Source organism: Mandrillus leucophaeus, unplaced genomic scaffold, assembly GCF_000951045.1.
Source record: "Mandrillus leucophaeus isolate KB7577 unplaced genomic scaffold, Mleu.le_1.0 Scaffold37, whole genome shotgun sequence".
NCBI classification, from domain to species: domain Eukaryota; kingdom Metazoa; phylum Chordata; class Mammalia; order Primates; family Cercopithecidae; genus Mandrillus; species Mandrillus leucophaeus.
Genome location: NW_012103920.1, coordinates 1,125,642 through 1,138,979, shown reverse-complemented (window position 1 = coordinate 1,138,979; position 13,338 = coordinate 1,125,642). Strand labels below are relative to the sequence as shown.

Here is a 13,338-nt window from a genome sequence, read left to right as displayed (position 1 = left end):
AGTTAAACTTAGAATTACCGTGTGACCTAGCAAATCTACTCCTAGGTGTATATGTAAGAGATAGAAAACAGGTGTTCAAACAAAAACTTGTACTTAGATGGGCATAGCAACATTATTCATAATAGCCAAAGGTATAAACAACTCAAATATACATAAGTGGGTCACTTTATAAATAAAATGTGGCATATCCATAAAAGGAATAGTTTTCAGCTTTACAAAGAGTGAAGTACCGATACATGCTACAACATGAATGAACCTTGAAAACATGATGCTAAGTACACATATGGCGGGGAGAGACAGGGTCTCCACAATTCTTTTGTAAGCTTCAGAACGGTAACTTCAAATCCCTTATTTTTAGCCCGCTGTCAACAATATACCACAATGTAAAGGAAAGAAAATGACCACCAGAATAATCAACAAAATGAATGCTGAATTTATTCCCTTGCCAGATAAAGGAACACAGCCCAGGGAAGAAATTGACTGAATAGTTCACAGAGGCATGTGGGGGAATATGACTTAGAAGAGGGGGGATGATTTTCGTGCCTATGCTAAGTAAGGATAGAAAGTGTGCAGTCTAGGTCTAGGAAGAGTGGAAAGAGTCCATAGTTCTATACCTTATTGGTTAAGACAGGTCCTGTTGTTGACTACGTATGTTAGTCTGCTCAGACTGCCACAATAAAATACCATGAATCATGTGGCCTAAACAACATAAATTTATTTTCTCACAGTTATGCAGTTTAGAAGTCCCAGATCAAAATGCCAGCATGGTTGGTTTTCTGGTGAGGGCTCTCTTCCTGGTTTACAGACAGCTACCTTCTTGCTGTGTCCTCACATAGCCCTTCCTTGGTGCATGTTCAAGGAGAGAGTGTGAAGTGTCTGGTGTCTCTTCTTATAAGGATACTAATTCTGTTGGATCAGAGGCCTCATCTTTCTGATCTCATTTAACTTTACTTTTTTAGAGTCCTCATTTCCAAATACAGCTATCCTGAGGATTAGGGCTTTGAGATAGGAATTTTTTGGAAACACAAACATTAAGTCCATAACAAGGGGTGTTCTCTTAAGTTACCTAATATTAGGTTATTTAAAGTGTCTGAGTAATGCAAGAGGAATAAGTTACATAGATCTGCTATACAACATTGTGCCAATAGTTAACAATGCTGTATTGCACACTTAAAAAAATTGTTACGAAGGTAGAACTCATATTAAGTGTTTTTATCTTGATAAAATTAAAAGTTGAATTAAAAAATTAAAGTCTCTAACTGGACAGACAATGAAGGGGTATGTAAGGTCAGAAAGCCTTGAGACACAGTGGCTCTTAATCAGCAATCTTGGACACCTATATTTATCTCATCTTACGTCATCTTAAGCATTAACAGCAAGATTGGATCTATGAGGTTGAACCATATAATACTGCCATTTCATAGGTAAGACGTGGTCTAACATTGGCAGTTTTTGCACGTTCAAAATAATGCAAAAGATAAATGAGTCTTAAATGTTTGATTCAAAGCGCACTTTTTGTTTAGATTGTTAATGTGGTATATGATGTACTCTCAACAAACGTCGTTATGTCATACTCGTTGTCTTAGTCTGTTTTGTGTTGCTATAACAGGATACCGCAGACTGGGTAATTTATAATGAACAGAAATTGATTGGCTCTTGGTTCTAGAGGCTGGGAAGTCCAAGATCAAAGGGGTGGCATCTCGTGAGGGTCTTTTGCTATGTTGTTCCACAGCAGAAGGTGAAAGGGCAAGAGAGAATGAGAAAGAGAAAGAGAGTGCAAGGGGGCCAAACTCCCCTTTTTGTGATGAACCCACTCTCAAGATAATGGCATTAATCCATTCACCCCATCCTCAAGGCCTAATCACTTTTTGGTACACCCCACCTCCTAACACTGGGGAGGTGTTGCATTGGGGATTAAGTTTCAATGTACGCTTTTGGAGGGACACATTCAAACCACAGCACTTATCCATAAGGCAGTGCATTATCACGAAAGCTCATGTGCACAAATATGTGACAAAACCCTAAGGTAATAGTTCACGATTTAATATTCAAAAGATTACTTGACTAGATATTAAGTGCAGATTCTGATTCAGTGGGTCCAGGGTGGCTCTTAGTAATCTACATAATAAACAACAGCTGCTGGAGATTCTGAAGCAGGTGCACTTATTACTCTAAGAAACCATGAACATATGGAGCCTTTTGGGCTATTAAGATATTATTTTGAAAAGCCTGAGTAGCACTAATACTAGGAAGCCCTTATATGGAGCTTACTTTGTGCCAGGCACTATTCTAATATATTATTAATTTAACTTTCACAATGATCCTATGATGCTTGTACTATCACTATTCTTAATTTGCAAATAAAAAGGCAGAGGCCAAATATAAAGTGACTCTCCTGATAACAGGTGGCTAATCAATGGTCGAGCTAGGATTTGAATGCAGTCAGTGTTGGCTCCTCTGCTCACCTGTTTGCCTTCTATCTGACCAACCTTCATCATCTGTAAAGGTCATGGAGAAGTGAGAACTCTGGCTAACCCCATAAACTGGGGTTGCCACACAGCCCACACTGTGACTTTGAACAAGTTGCTTTAACTTCTTTGGCCTCTCTTACTAGTAATAGAAAGGAGTTGGATTTCAAACACTAAGATTTCATGAAGCTATAAATCGCTTACATAAAAATCCGCTGGCCATCTGCGGCAAGATTAACCAGTTTAATGAGACCCTGCTTGATGCCAGACATTGTGTTAAAATTGTATCAGTTAAGCCTTGGGACCTTTTGTTTTAAGTGACAGGGCCAAACTCCAACTTAGCTTAAACCAAAAATGGAAGAGGAATTTACTAGCCCGCCAATTGTCTGAGAGACAACAAATTACTAGCTCACCAACTGTCTGAGAGAGAGACTAAATAAGCTCAATAGTGTCTCTTCTTAAAAGGGCACTAATCCCTCTCATCACGAGGGCTCCACCCTCAGGACTTAATTACCTTCCAAAGGCCCCATCTCCAAATACCATCACACTAGGAATTTGGGCTTCAAACTATGAGTTTTGATGGGGGTGGCACAACGTTCATAGCACCCCCACCTTTCAGGTCACCACTTTTTTTACTAGATCTGTTTTACTAGAGGTTAATTTGCATTTCCTAGAACTTACAAAGGGGATTATATCAAAGAGTACACACCCTTTTTGTTTGGCTCTCTGACTGCCCATAATTGTTTTGAGACATCCATGTTGTTACATGTATCAAGCTCATTCCCTTTGATGGCTAAGTGGTGTTCCATTATATGGCTGGACCACAGTTTGCTTGTCCATTCACCCAGTGGATGCTTCTTTGACTTGGGAAATCTTTGCCAAGACTGGGAGCCATGTTGTTATGGGTCTAGTCTTCCTATGAGACTTCATGAGGCACTGTGAGCTCTTACTGTCTTTGCTCCTTCATAACCTCAGTGTCTTCCTGTTGAAGACCACCAGGAATGCACCTCAATTCATAGTCTAGGGCTGCTTTCACAAATCATCACAAATGGAGCGGCTTAAAACATCAGAAGTTTATTCTTTCGTAGTTCTGGAGGCCAGATGTCTAAACCAAGTGTTAGCAGGGCTGTGCTCCTTCTTGAGAGTCTGGGAAAGAATCTACCCTTGCCTATTTCAGCTACTGGTGGCCCTAGGTGTGCCTTGGCTTGTGCGACATAAGCCCAATCTCTGCTTCCATCTTCACATGGCCTTATCCTTTGTGTCTTCTCTTTTTCTGTCTCTGATAAGGACATGCATCATTAATAAGATTTAGGGCTCATCGTAATCCAGGATGGTCTTTTGTAGAGATCCTTGCCTCAATGACATCTGCAGAGACTCTCATTCCAAGTAGATCACTCCCTTTACTGGCTTCCTTTGATCTTGCCTTCCATTACTTCCTTACAGCTGGTCCAGTGACAAACTCAGTTTAAGGCTCAATTTCACCAGCTTCTGAGCTACATATGATTTAGGTGGGATACAGAGCATCTGCTCTAGCCCTAGAATAAGTCCTTTCCCACACCCTCTTACAGAGATGCCCCACTATTCCCCATGATGTACATTATTCCTCATTGCAACAAGTATTGAGCCCAATCAGTTCAATTATAGGTGTTGTAGTGGGTTGAATAGCGGACCCTCCTCCTCTGAAAAAGATATGTTTACCAGGAACCTCAGAAGGTAGGTTGGTCAGGCTAGAAGATCAGGGCCTGGTCAGTAGATGCTCTTCATCTTACCTAAATTCCTTTTTTTTTTTTTTTTTGAGACGGAGTTTCACTCTGTCACCAGACTGGAGTGCAGTAGCGTGATTCCAGCTCACTGTAACCTCTGCCCCCTGGGGTCCAAGTGATTCTTATGTCTCAGTCTCATGAGTAGCTGGGATTACAGGTATGCATCACCACGCCCGGCAAATTTTTGTGTTTTTAGTAGAGACGGAGCTCCACCATGTTGGTCGGGTTGGTCTCGAACTCCTGACCTCAGGGAATCCACCCACCTCGGCTTCCCACACTGTTGGGATTACAGGCATGAGCCACTGCAGCCAGCCCTAAATTACGTTTTGCTTAGGAGTTGGGCAAGATTGAGCCTTCAACTTGGTTTGTCATCGTACCAGCTGCAATAGGGGAGCCAAGGAGGGCAGAAGCAAATGAAGCTACTCTGTGGGAATGAGCAAGAACACTGCTCACCTGAGCTTAGGGCCCTTGTCTGCCTTTGTCTGCCCAAGTCACTGATACCAGTTCCTGGCATACAGTAGATGCCGATTAAATATTTATTGGATGAACAAATGAACATATCTAACTTTACTTCTTTTTCTCCCATTATTCCCATAGGAGGGGCCCCAATGGCAAAGCTGGCATCTTACGGCTCATCAAAGGCGGCTGTGACCATGTTCTCATCAGTTATGAGAATCGAGCTTTCCAAGTGGGGAATTAAAGTTGTTTCCATCCAACCTGGAGGCTTCCGAACAAGTAGGTTTCTGAGCCCAAGAACCTGTGATGTTCATCCTGGAGGGAACCCTGAAGGTCCTCTTGGTCTGACAGAGCACACATTGAACCCCTCAGTGTTGTCAAAGATGAGCACAGCCAGACATCAGTTAAAGTGGTGAAAACAGGTTTGATTCAGTAACTGCTGACTGTAGGGGAAAGAGCTAAGCTCCATTTTGATTTGTGCGAAGGTGTTTTAAGCATTTTAAAAGGAGAATGAGGGAGAGGGGAAAGTGGGGCTCAGTAAGTCAGATTAGTGAAAAAGTACAAGGGTCCCTCAGTGTCCATGCAGAGGGGCCAGCTTGGCAATAAAAGAAGTCCAGATTCTGTCTTCCCACAGAGACTGAGAAACAGAGGTCTGATCCTTCTGCATGATTCAATTCCAAAGGAATGGGTCTCAGATCCTGGAGAGAAATGCTTCTGCATTGCAAGAGCTATATATTTACAATTTAAAGTTCTTTTTTTAGTAAGTATTTCAGGAAAGGGAAGTCAGGGACCTCTCAGGGATGTGTTGGCTAGAACAAATAGTAAAATTTTCTGGCAAGACTGAGCCTTCTTAGGCAGGCATTTTAGTGAGGGGCTGGTGTCATCCAAGGGACAGGGCCTTACACTGTTAGAAACCATGCTGGAGTTTGGTTAAGTCTCTTAGGGCAAGGGGTTGGGATGGGGTTGTCATGCATACAGAGTTCTCCAGCTCTCAGGGTCCACCCAGCAGGACTTGGGATGGGTGGGCCTCTTCTAAGTGTCAGGCTCTCCATGTATGGCTTCACCCCTGCTTCCTTTCACAAAGTAAATGCTTTGGCTCATAAGTCATCAGCAAGCAGAGGCCGCACTGGGTTAGAACCCTGGTCCCCTGGTGCCTGCTCTGAGCAGGTCCTTTCTAGGACACACACTCCCTCCCTCGATGGTAGAGTTGTATTTGGTCTTCGGGAATGCAGCTCAAAAATGGTCCCTAACTGACTCTCACCAATTTTGATTATTTTCATTGCCCCATCTAAACCTGTTTAACAATATATAATCCATTAATTTCATACCAGATTTCTTTATTTAGCTTGAGCGCTTATTTTCATCTAAAAGTTTGAGCAGATACCTGGAGTAACATTTATTAGTCTTTTGTTTCCATTGGCCAAGAAGGTTTCCTTCCCCAGCTTCTTTGTGTTTCAGAAACAATATTTTTCTCCTTCCCTCTAAAGAATATGATCCACCTCCCCTCCACTCCAAGCAGAGATGGTCATTCTCTCCACTCCCCTCCCTGCATATCTGAACTCTGGGCAGAGGCAGCTTACCCCAAGGCTCAGTCTTTAGTTACGGGCCATCAAACATTTCATTGATGATTCAAGTGAAGATATAAAAAGTATGTCTAATAAAAGACCACAGACTAGAAGGTATTGCTAAATGCACTAAAGAACAAACCCTAAAGGTTTGAATGTTATCTCAAATCCAAAAGATAAAATCTACACAGAAACATTGAAATTTTGGCTTGAAACACTTGGTAGCTGAGAACCTCCTAAGGTTGTAGAGGGGGTACAAGACTCAGAGAAAGGGACAGAGACCCAGAGAAAGGGAAATGGGTCACCAGGATGAGAGGCAGGACTGGAGCGATAAAAATGCAGAGAAGATGAAGTCTTGAGAGGGGTTTCCCACTTGGGGACTCCCTGGGTGGGGAGGAGAATTGAGGAGAGGTGATAGAGAAGAGATATGGGTCAGAGGTGAAGCCGAATGTGCTGGTTGAACTGAGAGACTGGGTTACAGGGAGAGGAAAGCCGGTTGACAGCTGGTGGAAGAGGGAAATGGTGAATTTGATTTTGAATCTGGCAGGAGGATTGAGGGTTTGGTGACCCAGCCCAAAGAGAATTCCAACACACAGATGTAAAATTCCATTTAGACGAGAGAGCAATCCTGCAGTTAAGTTATGATTTTGGAGATTTAATATAATTGCTATGTATAATAGTTCTGGAGAGCTGTTCTTACCAGGCACTGGGACACCCACTTACCATACATTCTTTACTGATGTTGATCTTATTTTTTAAAATCGAGAAATATATAAACAGAAAAAAGCATTATACGCACATGGTTCAACAAATTATTATAAACACTCTTGTACTTAACACCCAGATAAAAAAAAATAAAACATTACCAACACCCAGAAGCCCCTACATGATCCTCTACCATCACAGCCCTCTCCAACTACCCAACAGGTAATCGCCTCTTACTTTTTGTAATGATCATTGATTTGCTTTTCTTTGTAGAGTTATATCCATCCCAATGAATAGCATTTGACTTTAACTGCTTTTGCGCTTTGAATGGAATCAATATGTATGTATCCTTTTGTGTCTGGCTTCCTTCACTAAACATTCTCATTTGACAATTTATCTCCATTGTGTGTAGCTGTAGTCCACTCATTTCATTGCTGTGTAGTATTCTGTGAATATGTCACGATTTTCTACTGTTGATGGCATGTTTGTGTCCCTTCTAGTTTGAACAAGTATGAACCAATGTAGCTATGAACTTTCTGGTACATGTACTTTGTTTTTTTGTGTGCTTGAATTTTCCTGTGACACATGCTCCAGAGTGAAGTTGTTACCAGAAAGGGCTCCTGATCCAGATCCCAAGAGAGGGTTTTTGGATCTTGCATGAGAAAGAATTTGGGGTGAGTTCATAGAGTAAAGTGAAAGCAAGTTTATCAAGAAAGTAAAGGAATAGGGCCGGGCGCGGTGGCTCAAGCCTGTAATCCCAGCACTTTGGGAGGCCGAGACGGGCGGATCACGAGGTCAGCAGATCGAGACCATCCTGGCTAACCCAGTGAAACCCCGTCTCTACTAAAAAATGCAAAAAACTAGCCGGGCGAGGTGGTGGGCGCCTGTAGTCCCAGCTACTCAGGAGGCTGAGGCAGGAGAATGGCGTAAACCTGGGAGGCGGAGCTTGCAGTGAGCTGAGATCCGGCCACTGCACTCTAGCCTGGGCGACAGAGCGAGACTCTGTCTCAAAAAAAAAAAAAAAAAAGAAAGTAAAGGAATAAAAGAATGCCTATTTCTTAGGTATAGCAGCAGCATTGACTGCTTAACTGAGTATACTTATAATTATTTCTTGATTATATTCTAGACAAGGGGTGAATTATTCATGTGTTTTCTGGGAAAGTGGGAGGGATGACCAGGAACTGTGGGTTCCTCCCCCTTTTAGACCATGCAGAGCAACTTCTGGACATTGCCATGGCATTTATAAACTGTCATGGTGCTGGTGGGAGTGTCTTTTAGCATGGTAATGCATTATAAGTAGCATATAATGAGCAGTGAGGATGACCAGAGGTCACTTTTGTCACCATCTTGATTTTGGTGGGTTTTGGTTGGCTGCTTTACTACATCCTGTTTTATCAGCAGGGTTATTATGACTTGTATCTTGTGATACCAATCCTGCCAACCTCCTATCAAATCCTGTGATTAAGAATGCCTAACCTCCAGGGAATGCAGCCCAGCGGGTCTCATCCTCATCTTACCCAGTCCCTATTCAAGATGGAGTTACTCTGGTTCAAATGCCTCTGAAAGAATGACTAGATCATAGTTTTCCTGGCTTCAGCTTTACTGAATCATACCAACCTGCTTTCTAAAATATTGCTCCAATTTATACCTCCACCCTTTCTATGTATACTCCAATCATCACAACTTTGAGGAGCAGGTTTCGTTGACATTATTCTCCTGGTGATGGTGCTGAGCTGGGGTGGATAACATGCCCTAGGGTGGGGATCTGGTACCCCACGTACATCGTGATGGTGGGAAATTTGAGACAAGATCCCGAGATGCAGTGCCTGGGTTCTTCCTTTTATATCAGGCTGCCCCCAGTTTAAAGCTATTTGATGAGCTCTCTGAAGGCAAGAAGCCCAAGAGCAGAAGGCAGAGAACTCATGTTTGGAGAATGACACTTCATACTTATACTTATTTGAAGGTGGGGGCAAGAAAAGGAATCTTTAGGGACACAGACAAGGAGCTTCTGAAGACATTCTAAGAGACATTCCAGATTTTTTTGGTGCCCTGAAATAAGATAGCTAAATCATACTGCATGCTAGATTAGCAGATTTTAAGTGCTTTATGTGCATTATCTCCCTTAATCCTCACCTATGAAGTAGGCGTCATAATATCCCCATCCTGCAGTGAGAAAATGGAGACTCAGAGAAGTTAAGGAAGTTCCAAAGCCATAGAGCTGATGGGAGGCAGAGATGGGATTTTGATACAGGTCATATCAGTAACTTCATTGTGTGTAGCACCAAAGTGGCATGGGATGGATGGGTAGGGCGAGTGTGTCAAAAGTGGGAGATGATGATGGACTGATGGCAAAAGACTGATGGCTTTGTCACTCACAAAGAGAGCTTTGGGGACTCTGGATAGGGTACCCACAAGAGTGGCCAGAAAGTCCATGAGGTGTTTAAAGAAGGAGGAGGCGGAGAGCAAAAGGAATCCCCAGCCTATGAAGACAGGGACAGGGAGAGGTAGCAGGAGGAGTACTAGCTCACGAAAACATATTTTTCAGGACCTAAAAGCCTCCAGAGTAATTGTCAGGATAATCATTTCTTTAAGCACAGTGTGTGCCTTCCTGAAAAGAAAGGAGCAATTGAAACTTCGTTTGCATTTCCATGAGTATAATTGGATTTTACTGGCCCACATTTCCAAGTAAGCACCCCTCCTTCTCCGCAGTCCTGATATCCAGGAGTCACCCAAGCTAGCAAGGGCTCATCCCCACAGCTATCTGAGCAACCAAGCACTTTGCAGGAGTGAGCGAGGGAGACTGTAACCTTTTTGGAAAGTAATCTGGCAGTAGCTATTAAAATTCAAAATGAATGTGCCTTTGACCAGGCTGTACTTTGAGGATTCTTGCCTATAGAAGTAAAGCCAACGTACGAACGAATAGGTTGTGAAAGTCTATTTACTGCGGCAGCGCTTGCAATGCTGAAACCTATAGCAACAACTGGAAGGTCGTTGGATAGGGAAGTGGTTGGCTAAAAGCTGTTCAATGGGAAATTCTCTTGCTCTGGTTTAATCTATAGACATTGATGAGAAGGGAGGTCTGTGATTTATTACTAAGTCAAAACAAATTCATGGAAAATATAAATACTATAGTATGACCCTTTTTGTTACTGTTATTTCTCGGTTTAAAAAAATAAATCAAATTCTTCTATGTGTATGTGTGTTTGTATGGACAAGGAAGGAATGTAGAAGGGTACACAAAAGTGTTAGTTATCATAGAGGAGATTAATTTTTAAAATACGCACATCTCCTTATTATTCACTTTATATAATGAGGAGGCAGAGCTGCTACATTTTAAAGTAAATAAATTATTTAATTTTATATAATAAGCAGGTATTGCCTTTATTTAAAATATATATTTATACTTAATTGTATGTAATTTGCATATTAAAATTAAAATATATGTGTAAATTATATTAAAATTACATTTCATATATTTTTAAAAACATCAATGAAAAGCATATCTATTAAATAGATTAAATTTTTAAAATCCCATATTTTATTTATTTATTTATTTATTTATTTATTTAGAGACGGAGTCTCATTCTGTCACCCAGGCTGGAGTGCAGTGGTGTGATCTTAGCTCACTGTAACCTCTGCCTCCTGGATTCAAGCAATTCTCCCTGCTTCAGCCTCCCAAGTAGCTGGGATTCCAGGTACCCACCACCATACCCAGCTAATTTTTGTATTTTTTAGTAGAGACAGGGTTTCACCGTGTTGGCTAGGCTGGTCTTGAACTCCTGACCTCAGGTGATCCACCTACCTGGGCCTCCCAAAGTGCCGGGATTGCAGGCATGAGCCACCGTGCCCAGTCTAAAATCCCGCGTTTAATTTTAAATATGAAGGTAGACATTACTTCTATATTAAAAAAATTATATGTGTATATGTTTATATGAGTGTATATATACTATATTATATACAGTATATATTATATTGTAGACATTACATGATATATTATACATGTAATAGTCACCAAAAGACATGAGTGTTTGTGGCAGCAGCATTTGTAAAGGCCCAGTTGAAAACAAGCACAGCGTCCATCACAGTATAGCGGCTAAATAATTCGTGGCATTTTGATGCAATGGAATACTATGCTGAAAGGAGAATCAACACACGTAACATAATGTTGAATAAAGAAGCTGATGCTAAACAATGAGTACTATTTATATGATTCAATTTATATAATGTTCAAAACCAGCCAAAATGAATCTATCCTGTTGATCAGGAAAATGGTTACTGAGAAGTGGGCTGAGAGGAGAGACTTTCAAGGCTGGTCCTGTTCTGTTTTTTTTTTCCCCCCTTTTTCTTTTCTTAAAATTGGAGTGTAGCTCTGTTGCCCAGGCTGGAGTGCAGTGGTGCAGTCATATAATGGCTCACTGCATCCTCCAACTTGTAGGCTCAAGGGTCAGTCTCTCGAATAGCTGGGACTACAGGTGAGCACCATTGTGCCCAGCTAAATTTCTGTGTATATGTCCATGTCTATGTATACGTGTGTGTGTGTGTGTGTGTGTGTGTGTGTATGTGTATATATATATGTATTAGAGATGGGATCTCGCTGTTGCCCAGGCTGATCTTGAACTACTAGGCTCAAGTGATTCCCCTTCCTGGGCCTCCCAAAGTGCTGAGATTACAGATATGAGTCACTGTGCCCAGCCCTGTTTTGTTCTTGATCTGTTTGCTGGTCACATGGGCTACCAGTTTGGAAAAATCCAATCATGTGTGCACTTTTCTGTATGTAGGTTTAGAAGTGATAATAAATGCCATTATAAAGCACACATTTTAAAAGGCATTTGCAGGCCGGGCATGGTGGCTCACACCTGAAATTCCGGCACTTTGAGAGACCGAGGTGGGCAGATCACTTGAGGTCAGGAGTTCAAGACTAGCCTGGCCAACATGGCGAAACCCCATCTCTACTAAAAATGCAAAAATTAGCTGGGCATGGTGGTGGATGCCTGTAATCCCAGCTACTCGGGAGGCTGAGGCAGAAGAATAGCTTCAACTCTGGAGGCAGAGGTTGCAGTGGGTTGAGATCACACCACTGCACTCCAGCCTAAGTGACAGAGCAAGACTCTGTCTCACAAAAATAAATAAATAAATAAATGGCATTTGCAAAGGCCCATCCTTCCCAACAGAGACGAGCGCCTGCTCCCTGACTTCTTTGGCTTTCCCAGGATCTGACTCTTCCTTTCCTTTCGCCCCAGGTATCGCAGGCACGAGTGACAAGTGGGAAAAGCTGGAGAGGGACATTCTGGACCACCTACCCGCTGAGGTTCAGGAAGACTACGGCCAGGACTACATCTTATCGCAGAGGAATTTCCTCCTATTCATCAACGCGGGGGCCAGCACAGACTTCTCTCCGGTGCTGCGGGACATCCAGCATGCTATCTCGGCGAAGAGCCCCTTTGCCTATTACACGCCAGGGAAAGCCGCTTACTTGTGGCTCTGTCTTGCTTTCTATTTGCCTATTGGCATATATAATTACTTTGCTGAAAGAAATTTTGGCAAAGACGAGCCCATGCCCAGAGCTCTAAGCATGCCTAACTATAAGAGGAAGGCCACCTAGGCAATGGAAGACCTCAAAGAAGTGGGAATGTCATAGTCTTGAAATGAAAAGGAAACTGGGTTTCTCATTAAAGTTGTTTCCTACTCTTCATTCTCTGTGAAATTCATTGATTGAATAGTACTTTGTAATGAGAAGGCTGCAGAGTAGCAACAGCCTCATGGAGAATGTTAATAGAGCTCCTACCTCCAACCTGGGCTACAGAGCGAGACTCCGTTTAAAAAAAAAAAAAAAAAAAATAGAGCTCCTACTATGCACCAGATACATTGCAGATATTCTTTCATCTAGTTCACATCAGAGAATTGAGGTGGGTATCTTTGCCCCTACTTAATATAATCGGAGAGATTTCTTGTCACATGCTAGCAAAAGGCAGGGCCAGAATTCAAATCCTGGGTTGAACTCCACTGCCTGCCAAGAGAAGAAGAAGAGAAAGAGGGAGATGAGGAGAAAGAGAGAGGGAAGGGAAGGAGGAGGCAGAAATGGCAAGGGCAACAGTCTAATGGATCCTCCAAGTCTTCCTCACTGTGCATTGATATTCTGTAACTACTACACCCAAGGTATTGGATTCACGGTAAATCGTCAGGGCTTCGTTCTCTTCCTTCCTCTTTTTTTCCTCTACAAGGAGCTCTGGAGACAATAGGATAAGGTCTCCCATCTCAAACAGAACCCAGGAGACCTCTTGGCAGATCTAGGGAATGTGGCTGACTGGTTTAGGGCCCATAGTAACCATCACTGTTACTCTGTTACCCCCATCTGAGCATACTGGGATGGAAAAGTCAATA

At 42.3% G+C, this 13,338-nt stretch overlaps 1 protein-coding gene across 1 annotated transcript in view; it reads left to right on the top strand.

The window, feature by feature from the left end:
- HSD17B2 (hydroxysteroid (17-beta) dehydrogenase 2) overlaps positions 1-12,646 on the top strand; it is a 64,325-nt gene extending 51,679 nt beyond the window's left edge. Inside the window, exons 4-5 of the mRNA XM_011990064.1 lie at positions 4,829-4,966; positions 12,198-12,646. Of these exons, the coding sequence (XP_011845454.1) occupies positions 4,829-4,966; positions 12,198-12,559 (500 nt within the window). The 3' untranslated portion in view covers positions 12,560-12,646. The remainder of the gene's footprint in view (positions 1-4,828; positions 4,967-12,197) is intronic.
- The last annotated feature ends 692 nt before the right edge of the window (positions 12,647-13,338 follow it).